Source organism: Onychostoma macrolepis, chromosome 01 (genome assembly GCF_012432095.1).
Source record: "Onychostoma macrolepis isolate SWU-2019 chromosome 01, ASM1243209v1, whole genome shotgun sequence".
NCBI classification, from domain to species: Eukaryota; Metazoa; Chordata; class Actinopteri; order Cypriniformes; family Cyprinidae; genus Onychostoma; species Onychostoma macrolepis.
In genome coordinates this window covers 11,520,122-11,538,398 of record NC_081155.1, presented here as the reverse complement: position 1 = coordinate 11,538,398, position 18,277 = coordinate 11,520,122, and the positions used below count along the sequence as shown (strand labels likewise).

Here is an 18,277-nt window from a genome sequence, read left to right as displayed (position 1 = left end):
ATTAAAAAAAAGTATTTTAGCCTTGGTAAGCATAATTTCATAAAAATTAATTAAATAAATGTAAATAACATATACCCCCAAAAAAAAAAAAAAAAAAAAACATATATCCAATAAATATTAAGTTACTACACTAATACGCACTTCTAATTTAATACTAGTGTACTAATATATATATATACAGGTGCTGGTCATATAATTAGAATATCATCAAAAAGTTGATTGATTAACTCCATTCAAAAAGTGAAACTTGTATATTATATTCATTCATTACACACAGACTGATATATTTCAAATGTTTATTTCTTTTAATTTTGATGATTATAACTGACAACTAAGGAAAATCCCAAATTCTGTATCTCAGAAAATCTGAATATTACTTAAGACCAATACAAAGAAAGGATTTTTAGAAATCTTGGCCAACTGAAAAGTATGAACATGAAAAGTATGAGCATGTACAGCACTCAATACTTAGTTGGGGCTCCTTTTGCCTGAATTACTGCAGCAATGCGGCGTGGCATGGAGTCGATCAGTCTGTGGCACTGCTCAGGTGTTATGAGAGCCCAGGTTGCTCTGATAGTGGCCTTCAGCTCTTCTGCATTGTTGGGTCTGGCATATCGCATCTTCCTCTTCACAATACCCCATAGATTTTCTATGGGGTTAAGGTCAGGCGAGTTTGCTGGCCAATTAAGAACAGGGATACCATGGTCCTTAAACCAGATACTGGTTGCTTTGGCACTGTGTGCAGGTGCCAAGTCCTGTTGGAAAATGAAATCTGCATCTCCATAAAGCTTGTCAGCAGTAGGAAGCATGAAGTGCTCTAAAACTTCCTGGTATACGGCTGCATTGACCTTGGACCTCAGAAAACACAGTGGACCAACACCAGCAGATGACATGGCAGCCCAAATCATCACTGACTGTGGAAACTTTACACTGGACCTCAAGCAACGTGGATTGTGTGCCTCTCCACTCTTCCTCCAGACTCTGGGACCCAGATTTCCAAAGGAAATGCTAAATTTACTTTCATCAGAGAACATAACTTTGGACCACTCAGCAGCAGTCCAGTCCTTTTTGTCTTTAGCCCAGGCGAGACGCTTCTGACGCGGTCTGTTGTTCAAGAGTGGCTTGACACAAGGAATGCGACAGCTGAAACCCATGTCTTGCATACGTCTGTGCGTAGTGGTTCTTCAAGCACTGACTCCAGCTGCAGTTTTGTTTCACAATCCTCTCCAGGGTGCGGTTATCCCTATTGCTTGTACACTTTTTTCTACCACATCTTTTCCTTCCCTTCGCCTCTCTATTAATGTGCTTGGACACAGAGCTCTGTGAACAGCCAGCCTCTTTTGCAATGACCTTTTGTGTCTAGCCCTCCTTGTGCAACGTGTCAATGGTCGTTTTTGGACAACTGTCAAGTCAGCAGTCTTCCCCATGATTGTGTAGCCCACAGAACTAGACTGAGAGACCATTTAAAGGCCTTTGCAGGTGTTTTGAGTTAATTAGTTGATTAGAGTGTGGCACCAGGTGTCTTCAATATTGAACCTGTTCACAATATTCTAATTTTCTGAGATACTGAATTTGGGATTTTCCTTAGTTGTCAGTTATAATCAGAAAAATGAAAAGAAATAAACATTTGAAATATATCAGTCTGTGTGTAATGAATGAATATACAAGTTTCACTTTTTGAATGGAATTAGTGAAATAAATCAACTTTTGATGATATTCTAATTATATGACCAGCACCTGTATATATATATATATATATATATATATATATATATATATATATATATATACAACAGTGTACACTGGAAATTTTTATATATGGGTTCCTTCCATAAAATAATATTTGTACATTATATATTGTAGAGATGGGAGTTGAATACTGTTCTGTACAATGTCATTTAATGTAAAACTAATACAAAACAATAACAGTTTTATATTTTCCATTTTAGTTACAATTTATTTGATAGAAAACCTACAGAACGAATCAATGTGATGTTTGTTTTGCATTTACACAGTACTTTGTTGAAACAGAATCTAAGTCTCTGCTGTCCTCTGTGTCTGGCGTGAAGAAGGAGGTCTGTCCTGTTGTGCTCCTGCTCTCCCTTTCCTCCTGCTTCTCTTTTTGAGGACAGATGAAGCGTTGTCTTCTGATGTCGGCTGTTCTTGTAGCTGGTTTCGTAACACTTCCTGTTTGGCTGTGCTCTTCCTCTGAGACAGGGATGCATCCGCTGGCTCTTCTTTGACCTGTTTTGTTGGAGATGCTAGTTTGTCAGCAGGACTGTTACCGGCCGGTTTCGCTGGGCTGGATTTGAGCTTCTTGTTGGGAGACGATCGGTGGGCGGAGGGACAGGTGTGCTGATTGAGACACACGGAGCACAGTGGAGAAACAGGTAAACACACCTGCTGCCCGAAGCCAACCAGCAACCAGTTGATCTCACTCCACAGATCTCTGCGAGAAGAGGGAAGACAGATTAAAACGGTGCTTCAGTCAAATTGTTGTAGAGATGAATGTTAGCAACAACAGGACCGAAAATAGAGGTTACCGTGGCAACCACTCCTCCAGAGCTCTCCGTGTCTCCTCTGGTGTCTTGGTCTCCTTCTTGGTCCATCCGAGTCTGTTTGAGATTCGGTGAACGTGGGTGTCCACACCTACACACACACACACATTCACAATAACACTTGAAGTGATAGTTCATCCAAAAATGAAAATTTGCCGTTAATTTACTCACCCCTCAGACCATCCAAGATTTAAGTGACTTTTTTCTTGAGCATTACAGTGAAAAGGATTTTTTGCTGAAACTGTGGTCCTTGGTGATTCATAAAATGCAAGTCAGAGGCTGCAAGTTTTTTGGGGGTAAAAAGCATATCAAGCAACGCAAAATGAATACCCGTGCCTCTTGATAATAATATGAGGTCTTATGAAGTGAAATGATTGGTCTGTGCAAGAACCTGAACATTGTTTGCAACATTATTACCTGTAAATCCAGAGTCCAGGTGAAATGGTTCAGAGTAATGATGAACAAATCATTCTTTTGAACTGGTTCTTTTTAGTGAACTGAATGAACCAGTTCAGCAAATTTGAATGAATCATCTGAAACTGTTCGAGGCTCGAGCATCACAGATCTACAAGTTACTCAAACAAAACTCACTGTGGAACGAATGAAGGGGCAAAATGAATTTTTTTTGCTTTCTCATAGCTTATATAAAAAGGTGAGTATATCAAAGACTAGTTTATTCACTTTATATGTTTTAGACATGTAAAACATCCAGGTTTCACATAATTATTGGGTGCTTTAATAATAATATAATTGTGTATACATTACATCATTGTGTGATTATATAAACAAACTCTTGAATCAGTTATTTGAACCAGAAACGAACTGTCCGAAAGAACCGGATCGTAGAAAACAATCGCAATTCACTGTTTGCCTGAGGCTCTGGATTGCACAGATGGATGGTTTCACTTCATAAGACCTCAATATATCGCCAGGAGTATTCATTTTGTGCTTCTTGATATGCTCTTTTAAAAAAAACTGCTAGCCGCTGACTTGCATTTAATGAATCACAAGGACCACAGTTTCAGCTAAAAATCTTCTTTACTGTTCCACTCTACAACATCTAAATCTCAAAAATGAGAAAAGATCAAGATAAACTTGAAATTTTGACTTGACAATGCCTTGTCTGAAAGAGAACGGAGATATATCTTTGGGGGGTTTATAGTAAGATTAGACATTTTTAGGAATGTAGGATGTTGCTATGGTGTTCTAATCTAGAATGTTGGTTGCAAAAATGTTCTTTGACTTTTCACCAAATCTGTATGTCTGACTGGGTAGAAAAATATAGCAATATGATCGAGATCAGAACAGACAGCAATTTAACTTCCACCTTACCGATGCCTGACACCCGGTTCCAGGCGATGTCCATGGCCAGGTGGGCCATCTTAGGGCCGACGCCCGGCAGACGCATCAGACCCTCCACCGTGTCAGGAATGTCTCCGCCAAACTCCTGCTGGATCAGAGCCGTGGTCTGTTTGATGTACTTCACCTTTGTCTGAGAACAAGTTTGTGAGTTTTTGATTGTTGAAATCTGTTGCTCTGATTATATGTACATGTATTTGAACTCATACGTCATTTACCCTCCAGAAGCCCACGGGGTAGATGAGTTTACCCAGAGTCTCATCGTCCATCTTGAGTATGGCGTCCACGCTGAGTCCATGCTCACGTAATCTCTGCATAGCGCCGCCCGTCACGTGATCTTTCGTTTGACTGGACAGCATTAAGGAGATCAGCACCTGGTAATGACGCACCTGAGAAAAGAACCGAGAATTCTGATTGGCTGTCGGTCACCTCAGGTGATCTGCGATTGGTTCTCGCCACCTCAGGTGGGGCCTCGGAGTCGTAGCATTTCTCAGCTCCCATTTGGTCCACGGGAGCGTCCCGTTTGCTCCTCATCTCCCTGATGAATGACAACTGTGTTCTCCAATCACGCGGCTCCCAGCGCTCCCTCTTCAGCTCCGCCCCTTCCTCCTCCTCATACTCCACCTTCACACGGCCCCGCCTTGGTTTTCTAGGTGACGTCAAAGGGGCTTGATCTGCTTCTTCTTTCACTTTTATGGTTGTGTTATTGCAACTTGACAAAGTCTCTGTACAAAATAAAATAGTAATAATAATATTTTAAAAACATGTATTATATAAAAATATATAATTATAGAAAATGATTAGAAATGATATGCAATTACATAAAATATTTTTAAATAAATGTAATTTCACCTGTGTAGTTCGCCTCACCTGCAGGAGTTTCTGCATGTTTCTGCAGTGGAGCGACTGAAATACTCTGTTCATGAACTTCTGCTTTCACTTTTGGAGGACCATCTTCTGATCTGAGCCCTTGAGCTATTCTGGATCTCAATCTGCGAATTCCTCCTTTATTTACATCACTTTTCACCATAGTTTCAGTTGCACAAGTGTCTAACATAGCTACTGATTCGGTGAAATATGGAGAGTTCATTCTTACAGTCAAACGATTGAATATATAAACACATAAATTCCGGACTGGCGCCAACATTAGATGACATTACCTGACTTAATGTCACAAATATAACATCAGTTTTTGCTAAAAACAAACCTCCTAGACACAACATCCCTATCCATGCTGTTGATACCGATGTCCGACTCCTGAATTAATCATTCTTTTGAGCCGGATCTTTTCAATGAATTGTTTGAATCGCAGTGAACGGATCCGAGCGGATATTTACGGAGCCTGCGTCCCAATGTGCATACTATCCATCCTAAATTCTATGTGACATTAGTAATGTTCAATACTATTTAGGGCAGATAGGGTGGATAGTGTACACATTGGGACGCAGGGTCTATAACGAATCACTGAATCGATTGTTTGAACGGGTTCATCTAAATCGAACTGTTCGAAAGAACCGATTCTCGGAAAGAACCGATTCAGACTCGTCAGTTTCATAAGCGATTTTCGTGTGTAGTTTCTGAACACCGCCAGCGCTTGTAAAGTGAACGTGCGCTCGCGGCCCTCAGAACTACAATTCCATGCAGTCAGTTGTCACGTGACGTGTTTTTGTAGGAAGTGTGTTAAGCATGACTTCCGGGGGGCAGTAAAATGGGCTGGTGAGAGTAGGGGTACGTCTGTTGGCTGAGACACAGTGTGACAAATAAATGCATAAATCGGGAGCGGTTCAGTTCTATTTTTTTGTTTTATGTTCTCGATATCGTCCCACCTCCTTCATCCGCAGACGGTAAATAGCAGTGTGTTTGTTTGCTGCATTGGCATGTTGTTTGTGGATTGATACTGGTTTATTTATTTAATTTGGTTTGTTTATCTGACCACATCGGAGATTTGCGTGTATTTACACGGTTTATTTGACGCTTTTATTTTCAGGTAACTTTTATTGTCTCTGTCACAGTCAATTGGTGCATTTTTAAATGCAGGCTTTTTTTTGTGCATGGGCTGAGCTGAACTGGACTGTCACGAGGTGTCAGACGTTTGACTTCTGTGTATTGTTTTCCTGCCATGTTTTCATGTCAAAATAAGCGATATATCAGTGAAATGGATTGTTATTTATGCTACAAATGAGTTATGGTTTAGTAGAAGTGTTTTGAGGTCTTGAGGAGCTGAGGTCCTCAAATATCCTGAGGTCCAATGTACTAGAAATGACATGCCACAAAGAGACCCCAAAATGACATATGAAAGACTGTTTAAAGAAGGAGTTGTCAATCTTTTCTGATCCAGGGACCCATTACCAGTCATTCAGGGGCCCTGGGCCCCTCGATATATGTGTACTCTTTCTTTAATTCTGTGAGAGATATTAAAACATTGAATTAATATTCTCTTAGGCTGTCATCATAAAAAAGGCATCTTTGTAGGTACATATTTAAAATAGAATAAATACAATATTTTAAAACATACTGAATTTGATTTATTTGTAATTTTTTAAGATGCATCAAAAAAGCAGAAAAAAACAGGGGTAGGGGAAAAAGGTTTGAAAAAAAGAAAGCTTATAATAAAAATAATAGCAGAATATTTTTAAAAATGTAAAACATTTTAATAATAAATAATTAATTTTAAAATAAAAATCAAAAAAATCAAAAATGTATTTTAATTCTGGATCTAAAAATAGAAAATAATAGAAATAAAAAATATATACATTTAAAATATTATTTACAATTTTTTTTTTTTTTTAGTTTATATATCAGCCTTGTATCAGGTTTGAAATATCTCATTCTCTCATTCAGGGTCTCTCGCAGGACTGAAGATGAATAAACAGCCCAGTAAAGAGTCTCTGCGGGACCGGTTCAAGGGGATCTTTGGCCTGGGCCCGACTCGGCCCCACAGCAAACAGACCGAGAGCAAACCATCAGAGTTTATCATCACGCTGGAAATCCTGATGGTCAGAAACACTCCAATAATCACTCACGTCATCTACACTTCTCCACGACCTTGTGTTTCTCATATATTCTCTCTTTCAGGAACTCACTCCAGAGTACAGCCTCCACCACCGGATCAAAGTCATCAACCACGTGTGCGAACTCGCCAAATCCAAGAAGTTTGAGGAGGTGAGGAGCATCTGCCTGCTCATATATGTGACCCTGGACCACAAAACCAGTCATAAGGCTCAATTTTTTTAATAAATAAGCTTTCCACAGATGTATGGTTTGTTATGATAGGACGATATTTGGCTGAGATACAACAATTTGAAAATCTGGAATCTGAGAGTGCAACAAAATCTAAATATTGAGAAAATTGCCTTTAAAGTTGTCCAAATGAAGTCCTTAGCAATGCATATTACTAATCAAAAATTAAGTTTTGATATATTTACAGTAGTAAATTTACAAAATATCTTCATGGAACATGATCTTTACTTAACATCCTAATGATTTTTGGCATAAAAGAAAAATGGATCATTTTGACCCATACAATGTATTGTTGGCTATTGCTACAAATATAACCGTGCTAGTTTTGTGGTATAGGGTCACACATGTGCAGGTGAGCAGATCTACAGTGTGTTGTGTGTGTTTCAGCGTGCGGTGGAGGCCGTGTGGAAGGCCGTGGAGGACATGATGCATCCTGAGCAGCTGCCTGAAGCCCGTCATGCAGTGCTGGTGCTGCTGAGAGCCATTATACAGGGACAGGTGCACATTTTGAACTCCTTACGAACCACAGTGCAGTGTGGCTGCAAACACCACTCATGCTTTCCTCGTGATCTTCTTGTGCAGGGTGAGCGCTTGGGTCCGCTCAGAGCGTACTTCTTCAAGATCATTCTGGACTATCTGCCCTCTAATGAAGATCTGGCCGAGAGACTGGAGGTGTTCAAGGCTCTCACGGAGAACGGGAAAGACATCACCTACCTAGAGGAGGAGATCGGTACGGTTCACACGTGCTTTGATTCATCCTGGTGTTCGTAAAGAGATAATGCACCTAAAAAGGGAAATGCTGTCATCGTTTACTCACCCTCATGTCGTTCCAAACCTGTATGAGTTTCTCTCTTTTCTAAGCACAAAATAATATATTTTGAAGAATGTTAGGAAACAAACAGTTGTCTTTAGCCATTGGCTTCCATTCTATGGAAAAAATACTATGGAAGTCAATGGCTACCGTCAACTGTTTGGTTTTCAGCATTCTTCAAAATATCTTCTTTTGTGTTCAAGAGGAGAAAGAAACTCATTTGCTCACCTGTATGACTTTCTTTCTCCAAGAAGATATTTAACAGATGTCTGAGCTGCTGTTTTCTATGTATAAATGGTTTGTGTAGCATCATATGCAGATTGTAATACGTGTTTGTATGTGTTTTCTCTCTCAGCTCGGTTCGTTCTGCTGTGGATGGACATCGGTCTGTCATCAGATTTCCTGCATGTCCTCGTGAACTTGGTCAAATTTAATTCCTGCTACCTGGATGAGAACGTCTCCCTCATGGTCCAGTAAGAAAACACTCACATTTCCTATTACCTTTTGAAAGCTTCTGCTTAAGTACTTGAATTTTGACAGATATACACTGCAGTTCAGAAGTATGGGGTCTGTTTTTAGATTGTGTTTTTTGAAAGAATTAATACAATGATGCATTAAATTGATCAAAAGTGTCAGTAAAGACATTTATTGTGTTACAAAAGATTTCTATTTCAAATAAATGGTGTTTATTTGAACTTTCCATTCATCAAAGAATCCTGAGAAATTGTATCACAATTTCCACAAAAATACATAGTAGCTGTTTTTAACATTGATAGAAATGTTGATTTGCTCAAGAAACATATTAGAATGATTTCTGAAGGATCATGTGACACTGAAGACTGGAGTAATGATGCTGAAAATTCAGCTTTGATCACAGGAATCAATTACATTTTAAAGTATTTTGAATTAGAATAATATGTAATATTATTGTAATGTAATAATATTTTACAATATTAGTGGTTTTACTGTATTTTTAATTAAATTAATGCAGCCTCTGTGAGCATAAGAGACTTCTTTCAAAGACAAAAACTCAATGACCCCAAACGTTTGAATGCTGGTGTAAATTTGTCTATGTATGAATTTCTTTGGAATTCATTTTTTTTTTTTTTTTTTTGATTTTGTCAAAATAGTAAAAGAAAAGCATATGTAAGAGAGTTTTCACATGCACTAACTTCATTGATTTGTTTCTCACAGGAAAGTCTGCCTCCTCTGTAACCGGACGACTTCCTCCACAGATATTGAGGTAAAAAAATTGTTGTTTGGCTCAATCTTTCAGGATTATGATAAAAGCAGTGATATCTGAATCTGTGTGTGTAGGTTGCGCTGCAGGTGTTAGACGCTGTGGTGTGTTATAACTGCCTGCCCTCCGACTCCCTGACGGTGTTCATCATCACACTGTGCCGAACGGTTAACGTGAAGGAGTTCTGTGAATCCTGCTGGAAGGTATTCAGTCGAATTTAATAAATCACATTTATGGTGCAGTTCAGAAGCATGTTTTGACTTCTGTTGTTGTTTTTGTCTGGTTGTGTCTCTAGCTGATGCGTAAAGTGCTGGGAACTCACCTGGGTCACAGTGCCATATACACCATGTGCCGTATCATGGAGGAGAGGTACACACTGACTTATAATGACAGAAGACAGATTTGTGATTGGTTAGAGAGTCAATAGGCTATAAATATAATGGTAATAATAATAATAACAGTAGTTATATACTTGAAAAAAATAACATTATTTGTTAAATAAAAACATTTAAACTTTTTTTATATAAGTTTCATTCTACTTTTAGTATTTCTTTTTGCTAATAAATAGGGATGCACTGAATGTTCGGCAACCGGAATTATTCGGCCAAAAATAGCATAATAAGAATAAATTGTACTGAATAATGACGTGCCGTGATCAAATAGAGACGCACACTAATGCAGGAAACACGTCTGCAGTGTGGAAGTATTTAAAACTGTCCGAAAAAGACGCAAAAATCATTACAAGCACCGACAGCCAGAGACCGTTTAGTACCGCATCGCATGTCTCCGATGAGAAGAGGAAGAGTTGGTTGTTGCTGGTTACTGTATGATGATTGAAATCGTGAAATGCCTTAAACAATTAGAAAATAAACAGCAGAATGTTATGTTTTCTAATAAACGCTTGAATCGCATGCATTCTGAAACAGTGTTACTCATCAGTTGCTCAGTAAAGGTCATTGCACACGGAGTCCGAAATTACGTATGCGTTTTTCGTATTTTTCGTATTCGTCATCCTTTCCTATCAAAATGCTTGCTATAGATGCGAAAACGCAGAAAATCAAACCTGGTCCATTATTATAATTTTTTTTATGAAGGATGAAAGTTTCAGAGGCAGTGTGTAAACGTGATTGACACAAGGTGAGATTGTATTTATTTTTCAACGTGCGAAAATTTCAGACAAAAATTTTGGACTCTGTGTGCAGTGGCCTTAAAATTTTTATGAATTTGTTTTAAAGGCATGTGACAATGCGATATGCGACAAACATCATTTATAAATCTGCTGTTGTCAACAAAAAGAAGCACTGAGGTCTCAAGTAAATAGTTTTAAATTGTTGTTTTGTAATTGATATTTTTCTTTGAAAAGCAAGACAAAACAGTAAAAAGCACATTTTGGCTATTTAATTTATGCAATAGGGAAAAAAACGTGAAAAACCGTGTTTTGTATTCAGCCTTCTGCCTTCGACCCAGTGTTTCATTTTCTTCGGCTTCGGCCAAGAATTTTCATTTCGGTGCATCCCTACTAATAAAAAGGTTAAATATTAATATAATAAAATTTATATTAATATTTAACATTTTAAACAAAGGCAAACATTATTAGCAATTTTTTTGCTTTAGTATTGAAATTAGGATTGAGAGTCATTGGTGTTGGCATGAACTGCTGAATTGTTGTAATGTTGACAGCTCTAGTGTTCTCAGTAGTGTGTGTGTGTGTGTGTGTGTGTGTGTCTTGTGAAGGGTGTACAGTGAGGACGCCGCTCTTCTCAGGGGTGCTGTGTTTTTTGTTGGTATGGCGCTGTGGGGAGCTCACAGACTTCCTGCCCTCAAAAACACACCCACTCTGGTCCTGCCTTCCTTCTACAAGGTGTGTGCAAATTTGCCATCAGTTTGTGTTTTTATATATATATATATATATATTATGAAACCTACTAGTGTTTGACCTCTGTGCCCAGGCCATGAGCTGCGTGAATGAGGTGGTGTCCTACGAGATTGTGCTGTCGATCACACGACTCATCAAGAAGTACGGCCGAGAGCTGCTCGTCGTGACGTGGGACATCCTGCTGTCTATCATAGAGAGACTACTGCAGCAGATACAGGTACGCACGCACGCAAACACACACGTTTGTTTTTGTGAAAAGTGGGGACATCCCATGGGCGTAATGGTTTTTATTCTGTACAAACTGTATGTGCTATTGCCCTACACTAACCCTACACCTTACAGGAAACTTTGTGCTATTTCAGATTTTCAATACACTCCATTCTGTGTGATTTTATAAGCGTTTTGAAAAGTGGGCACATGGGGTAATGTCCTGAAAAGTCACCTTCTCCTCGTAATACCTGTCATACCCTTGTCATTATACAAATTTATGTCCTCATTTGTCACAAAAACGCGCGCGCACACACACACACACACACACTCTGAGCTGTTTTATGGGTATTATATCTCCTGACGCTCTTCATATATTTGGTGTGTGCAGACGATGGGCAGCTCTGACCTGAAGGTGATCGTTTATGAGTTACTCAGCACCGTCGAGGAGCTGTACGAGCAGAACGACTTCCACGGATCCTCGCAGAGATTCTTCAGCCTGGTGGAGAAGTGCGCCGATAAACGTCCCGTGAGTTTCACTCGCTCTCTGTCTGTCTGTCCACTTCTGAAGCTGTCTGGTTTGATTCACCCTTCTTGAATGTATTCATTTATTTAAATGTTGTATTAAACGTTTATTTTTAAACATATTACATTTAAATTAAGTATATATTTATTTGAATTTATTAATAAATTTAAATTGTGTATAAATTAAGGATATTACTGACTGATTTAAGAAGGATATTCAGAAATGTATTATTAAATTTCATGAAAGTGTAAATGTATTTAAATTTTATTAATACATTTAAATTAAAATGTATTATTCAATTTAAATGAAGTATAGATTTGTTTAAATTGATTATTAAACGTAAGTTTAGTATAGATTGAGGACGTTCAGATTAACTAAATTTTATTAAATTGAATTAAAGGTAAAATGTGTTTAAATTTATTTTGACATTAAAATCAAATTAAAATATACATATATTTAAATTCATTATTAAAATTAATTTAAGGATAAATTAAGGAGTATATTCAGATTGACTAAATTTATATAAATGTATTTAAATTGATTATTTAAATTAAGTATAAATTAAAGAGGATATTCAGACTGAATTTATTTAATTGAAAGAAAGTGTAAATGTATTTAAATGTATTGCTAAATTTAATTTAAAATATTATTACATTTCAATGAAGTATGGATTTATTTAAATTTATAATTACAATTAAATTATGTATAAATGAAGGAGGATATTATCATTGACTAAATGTATTATTCAGTGTAAAGGAAGAATATATGAAGAGTTCATTTGCAAAAAAGGATAACTCAGAAGTTTTTTCATTGTGCATTCCAATTAATCTCAATCAAACTGCAGTTGGGTTATTTTGATTAGGTTAAAAATAACTAACACATAGAGCTAACTAACAATCAAACAATAAAAACATGATAACATAATAAAAAACATGATTTTTCATTTACATTTAAAATGTTTTTTTGCAAATAAACTCTTCATTTGTATTTAAATGAATTGCATTATTTTGGTTTGATGGGCTGTTGTTGAATCTGTCCTGTAGGATGCGTCTGTGCTGACGCTGATTTCCTACAGAGCTCAGTCCATTCAGCCGGCCAAAGACGGGTGGCTGCAGAACCTGCTCAAACTCATGGAGAAGTTCTTCAGGTCTGGTTGAATCATCATATTCACTAAAGTCATGTGTTAAATGAATCCTGGGAATAACGCACACTGTCTCTCTCTCTTTGTGTGTGTGTGTGTGTGTGTCAGGAATGAGAGCCGTACTGTGATCAGGATCAAGGTTCTGTACATCCTGTCCTTCGTGCTCAGCACAAACCGACAGCTCTACGAAGTCAGTCCTAAACCAGTCATGCCTTTCCTTGTGTTCATGAGATGGCTGTGGTTTTTCTTGATTTTTTTTGTGTTTTCTGGGACCAGGAGGAGCTGATCGAGGTGGTGGTGATTCCTCAGCTGGGTCAGATCGCCGAAGATCGAGATCTGTCCGTCAGGAAACAGGCCACGCAGCTGCTGGTGGATCTCGCCGAGGGCTGCAGCACCCATCACTTCAGCAGCCTGCTCGACATCATCGAGAAGGTAGCTCTGCGCACTCATGATGTCACTAACGGAAGCGCAGGCATTCCATTTTCCTCCAGTTTGAAATTTCAATTTAAAATACAAAAAATTAAATTTTTCACATGTTAGGGAATCTAGATTTCCACCATTTCTGATGGTCCTTTATTATACAGGGTTCCCGCGGGTCCTTAAAATGTCTTAAATTGTACAAGAAAGTCTTAATTATGATTTCAAGAGGTCTTAAATTTGGGTACAGACCAGAATCTCGATACAGCTTAATGTGGTGATTAAACTTCAAAAGGCTATAAATAAACATGAGCGCTGCACATTTCAAAGTCCAGTGCTGTTCTGCCGTTACCGCGGAAACAGTTCCGAAAGCCCTCCTGCTGGCAGAGAATGAATGTGCATGTTCAATAAGGCTGTTGTTGTGAGTAGGGTATTCATGCAATACCGGAGGCTGTAGTTTCAGAACTGGATTTCTAGGATGCCTATAGTGTTTTTTTGTTTGTTTTTTTTATTATTTTATTTTTATTTATTTTTTGTATGTATTATGTCAGGTCTTCCAGCCAGTTTTATCAAACCTTTACAATTTTTAATGAGCTAAAAAGAATGTAAGAAAGAATGAAGAATGTCACACCTCTGTTTATCAATGTGCACTGGCTACCAATAGCTGCTCGCATAAAATTCAAGGCATTAATGTTTGCCTTCAAAACCACCACTGGCTCTGCACCCCTTTTCCTAAATTCATTACTTCAGACTAATGTGCCCTCTAGAAGCTTGCGTTCTGCAAGTGAACGCTCACTATTGTTCATCCCAAAGAGGCACAAAATCACTTTCACAGTCTTTTACATTAACTGTTCCCTGCTGGTGGAATGATCTGCCCAACTCAATCCAAGCAGCTGAGTCCTTAGTCATCTTCATGAATCGGCTAAAAACACATCTCTTCCATCTTCATTTGACCCCCTAACTCTAGCACTCTCTATTCTTAAAAAAAAAAAAAAAAACTGTCCCTTTTAGACTCAAAATGACTAAATATTAGCGGCTCATACTATTTTATAGCACTTGCTATTCAATTCTGTATATTATTATTATTATTATTATTATTATTATTATTTTTAAGGAATTATGTAGTTGTTTTATTGTATACATTTAATTATTGTCCTAATCAACTCCTAACCCTAAACATACCCGTTGGTAACCCTCTTGAAATATTTAACCTAATTTATTTCAATATATTCTGGTTTTAAATTCAGTTTTCTTGGAAAGAAAGACTTGTCTGTGCGAGGCTTCAGTTCATTAGCCGCTGTCACCCCCTCAAACACTCAAGTTCACACTAGATCTTACATTAAAAATAAGATGTAAAGATAAAAAATGTATAGTTTCCATGGATCTAGTCTTTGCATCTGTTTTTTTGATGTTTGAATCAGGTCTCCTCTGTTGGAATAGATGGTGCTGTCCCAAAAAACATAGGGTCCTATGCAGTCCTAGAACTGCAGCCTCCAGTATTGCAGGAACATTGGGTTGTTTTTGTTCAGACCAATGCGAAAATCGACCCATGTTTTTACCCTCCAAACACGCAGAGCTGTAAATGTGAACTGGTGGATCGATAAGGAGATAATTCATTATAAAAATCTAAACACTAAAATGTGTTTATTTAATTAATATAATAATTTATTGATAATTGTTTAAATTAATATAATTAATACTTTTGACTCATCCATTTTCTTAAAAAATGGTTTAAAGGCTGAAAGGTTTAGTGTCATTTTATAAAACTTTTGTTTTTGTGAAAACCTCTTTCTGAACTGTAAGTCATGCTTTTTACAGTTTAATAGTTTACCGTAGACATTGCCCTACCCCTCTCATATGGTATTAATTTTATTTGTGCAGGTCTTAAAAAGTCTTAAATTTGAGCTTAAAAAACCCTGATATAGCCCTGAAATAGTTTATTCATTCAAGCATATCTAAGGGAATATGGAGTTGTTAAATGATAGCTATAATTCTTAAGAATTTAATTTGATTTAAGAAAAGCTTTTCAAACAAGATGATATAAATCATTCATTACTTCTTCCATTGGCTACCTATTCCACAGAGACACGTGCCATTAACTGTGTAGCAGTAATACAACATTTGCAAATTCAGCAGCCTTTGTATTCAAGAGAACAAAATAGTCACTTCCTGAGAAATTTGTGCAAAATAAAAATGCAAACGGAAGTTAAAGCCAATGTGGAAGCCATTGTGATTTCTATTAAATGTGATGAATGAGTTTACACTTATTTAAATGTATTATCAGACTTAAATTAAGAATAGATTTATTTTAATTTACTATTAAATGTAAGTATTGATTTATTTAAATGTAATATTATCTTCAAAATTAAGCTTAGTTTTATTTGCATGTACTATTACATTTAAATTAAGTATAGATTACTATTAAATGTGAATAAAGTATAGATTTATTTAAATGTATTATTGAATTGAATACAATTTTGTGTGTGTGTGTGTGTATATATATATATATATATATATATATATATATATATATAATTAATTTATAATTAAAATAGTTAGAATTATTAAAATGTATTATTTAATGTAAATGAAAGATGTATTTTTAATATATTAATAAAGCATGGATTTATTAGTAGTTTAAATGTTTCCATCATAGTTAATGCCCAAATAAAAATGATCAACCTCAATTGAGCGTAATTCTTTCATTCACATTTAGAACTTTTTTTTTTTTTTTTAATCCAGCATTTTTATGTAAAATCCCAAACAAGTGGACGAGACCTGATTTGTTTGAGTGAAACTCTCCTGTGCTCCTGTAGGTTGCTAGTCGTCCGTTAACCTGCTCTATGGAGGGAGAGAGAGAGCTGTCTGTGGAGTCACCCTTGGAGGACGTCCGGACCGCCATACTGGGACTGTTAGACATCCTACAGGTACTGCAGCACCTCTTCTGATCAGTCACTCATGAGCACTCTCTGTAGCAGCTCCAGTGATGGTGTGTCTGTTTCCAGAGTAAACTGTACAGTCTGCCGGCCAGTCACGCCAGTCGAGTGTACGAGCTGCTGATTTCTCATCTGCAGCTTCACTACAAGAACAAATACTACAGTGCCATCGGGAGCTCCATACGCCTCAAGGTCAGGCTTTTGACTCCAGTTAGTCAGCAACACCGTAGCAAACACTCAGAACACGCTAGAACCCAAATACTCAGAGCACGTAACCTTCTCAAATCACTGCGACTTCAGAAAAGCTAATGATGTTGTTTCCCCTCATTGTTTGTGTGTCAGGTCTTTGATTTCTTACTGATGATGAGGGCCGACTCTCTTCATCGTCTGGGTGTCCCCAATAAAGATGGAGTCCTGAGATTCAGCCCATACTGTCACTGTGACGTCGGGTAAGAACACAAGCATGTTTTCTCACACACACTTAAGGAGGATGTTAAAGGATATCAAATTTAAAGTATAAATGTATATAAATTGATTTAAAATTTAATTTTTAATTTATTAAATTTAAATAAAGTGTGAATTGATTTACATTTATTATCAATATTAATTGTTAAGGAGGATATTTAGATTGACTAAATGCACTATTAAACTTATATTGTACTAAAATGTCCTATTAAATTGAAAAGAAGTATTAATGTCTTAATACTGAGGTAAAACTATGAATTAAGGAGAATATTCAGATTGACTGAACTTATTAAATGTAAATAAAATATAAATGGATTTAAATTTAAAAATATTTTTATTAAAAATTAAAATTACTTTTTAAATAAATATTTTAAAAATTCAACTCAAATGTATTACATTTAAATGAAGTATACATTTAATTCCATTTATTATTAATATTAAAGTAAGCATAAATTGAGGCTATTCAGATTATAGTACTATGTTTATTATAAAATGTAAAGAAAGAATAAATATAAATGTATTTTTAAATTAACGTATTATTACATTTAAATGTATACGTTTATTTACATTTGTTATCCAATGTAAATTAAGTTTAAATGATTAAGGAGAACATTCAGATTGACTAAATCTCAAATGTCTGGTTTTCAGGGAGTCGGAGAAGAGAGGTACTGATAAGAAGCCAACAGGAACCGTGTCGCCGCCGGCAGGAAGTCCCACACCGGTGGCTCCGCCTTCCTCCATTCGCACTGCCTATCTGCCCTACAACCTGGCCTTCAGCGTGCTGCTACAGTGCCTCAAGATGGTACACAAACACACACAGCTCACATCCTCTTCCCTTTAAAATGACTGATGACGCCATAGTATGTTCATGGTGCTGTATTTATGTACCATATTTTTAACACGGTCTCCTGTGTTTTTGCATTCCTGGAACATACCATTTAAATGCAACACAATCTGTGTGTGCAGATAAAACTACCGCGGTGTGAAAGGTAAAACATCAGCTCTTTGTTTGATTTGCAGGAGACTGACTGGAAGGTTCTGAAGCTGGTTCTGGATAAGATGTCCTGCACCATCCAGTACAAAGTTTTGATCCTGACCTCACCCTGCAACATCGATCATCTGTGCTCCACTCTCTGCTCCATGGTAATACACAACACACACACACACACACACTCTTACAGTGGTGGCCAAAATAAGAACTCTAGTATTTTCAGCAGCTAAAAGATGGTTTTAAGTCAGTTATTTCTATCTTTTGCTGTAGTGTGTCAGTAGGAAATATCAGTTTACATTTCCAAACATTCATTTTGCCATTAATTGTAATAATCCAGTGAGATTTTTGTCTGACAACAGCCAGTGCTCCACACAGAGATCTGATCTGATCATCATCCAGTCTGTCTGGAATGACATGAAGAAACACAACAAACTGAGACAGACTCAATCCAGAAGAACTGTGTCTCCAAGATGCTTCAAGAAACCTTCCTGCAAAGCTACAGTACTGTTC

The 18,277-nt window shown here is 37.0% G+C and overlaps 2 protein-coding genes across 6 annotated transcripts in view; one reads left to right on the top strand and one right to left on the bottom strand.

Annotated features, from left to right (window-relative positions):
* Positions 1 to 1,914: 1,914 nt before the first annotated feature.
* On the bottom strand, positions 1,915 to 5,310 carry nthl1 (nth-like DNA glycosylase 1). 2 transcript variants are annotated; one of them, XM_058776760.1, is made up of 6 exons: positions 4,770 to 5,310; positions 4,377 to 4,642; positions 4,136 to 4,306; positions 3,891 to 4,050; positions 2,544 to 2,649; positions 1,915 to 2,449 (listed from the first exon to the last, which is right to left on the bottom strand). In XM_058776760.1, the coding sequence occupies exons 1-6, from the start codon at positions 5,062 to 5,064 to the stop codon at positions 2,035 to 2,037; spliced, it is 1,413 nt and encodes a 470-aa protein (XP_058632743.1). In that variant the 5' UTR covers positions 5,065 to 5,310; the 3' UTR covers positions 1,915 to 2,034. The 2 variants fall into 2 exon arrangements, with proteins under 2 accessions (XP_058632743.1, XP_058632754.1); XM_058776771.1 differs by having other exon boundaries at positions 1,916 to 2,449; positions 4,788 to 5,308.
* A 273-nt stretch (positions 5,311 to 5,583) lies between these two features.
* Positions 5,584 to 18,277, top strand: part of tsc2 (TSC complex subunit 2) — a 65,331-nt gene continuing 52,637 nt past the window's right edge. Inside the window, exons 1-20 of one of the 4 annotated variants that reach the window (XM_058776533.1) lie at positions 5,585 to 5,761; positions 6,759 to 6,913; positions 6,993 to 7,079; positions 7,545 to 7,655; positions 7,740 to 7,887; positions 8,324 to 8,441; positions 9,163 to 9,211; positions 9,286 to 9,411; positions 9,504 to 9,577; positions 10,943 to 11,069; positions 11,158 to 11,301; positions 11,683 to 11,820; positions 12,861 to 12,964; positions 13,067 to 13,148; positions 13,235 to 13,390; positions 16,192 to 16,302; positions 16,381 to 16,503; positions 16,654 to 16,760; positions 17,425 to 17,578; positions 17,797 to 17,919. In XM_058776533.1, the coding sequence (XP_058632516.1) occupies positions 6,779 to 6,913; positions 6,993 to 7,079; positions 7,545 to 7,655; positions 7,740 to 7,887; positions 8,324 to 8,441; positions 9,163 to 9,211; positions 9,286 to 9,411; positions 9,504 to 9,577; positions 10,943 to 11,069; positions 11,158 to 11,301; positions 11,683 to 11,820; positions 12,861 to 12,964; positions 13,067 to 13,148; positions 13,235 to 13,390; positions 16,192 to 16,302; positions 16,381 to 16,503; positions 16,654 to 16,760; positions 17,425 to 17,578; positions 17,797 to 17,919 (2,217 nt within the window). In that variant the 5' untranslated portion in view covers positions 5,585 to 5,761; positions 6,759 to 6,778. Of the gene's footprint in view, positions 5,762 to 6,758; positions 6,914 to 6,992; positions 7,080 to 7,544; positions 7,888 to 8,323; positions 8,442 to 9,162; positions 9,212 to 9,285; positions 9,412 to 9,503; positions 9,578 to 10,942; positions 11,070 to 11,157; positions 11,302 to 11,682; positions 11,821 to 12,860; positions 12,965 to 13,066; positions 13,149 to 13,234; positions 13,391 to 16,191; positions 16,303 to 16,380; positions 16,504 to 16,653; positions 16,761 to 17,424; positions 17,579 to 17,796; positions 17,920 to 18,277 lie in introns of all 4 variants that reach the window. The other 3 variants (XM_058776548.1, XM_058776526.1, XM_058776540.1) reach the window with 3 other exon arrangements.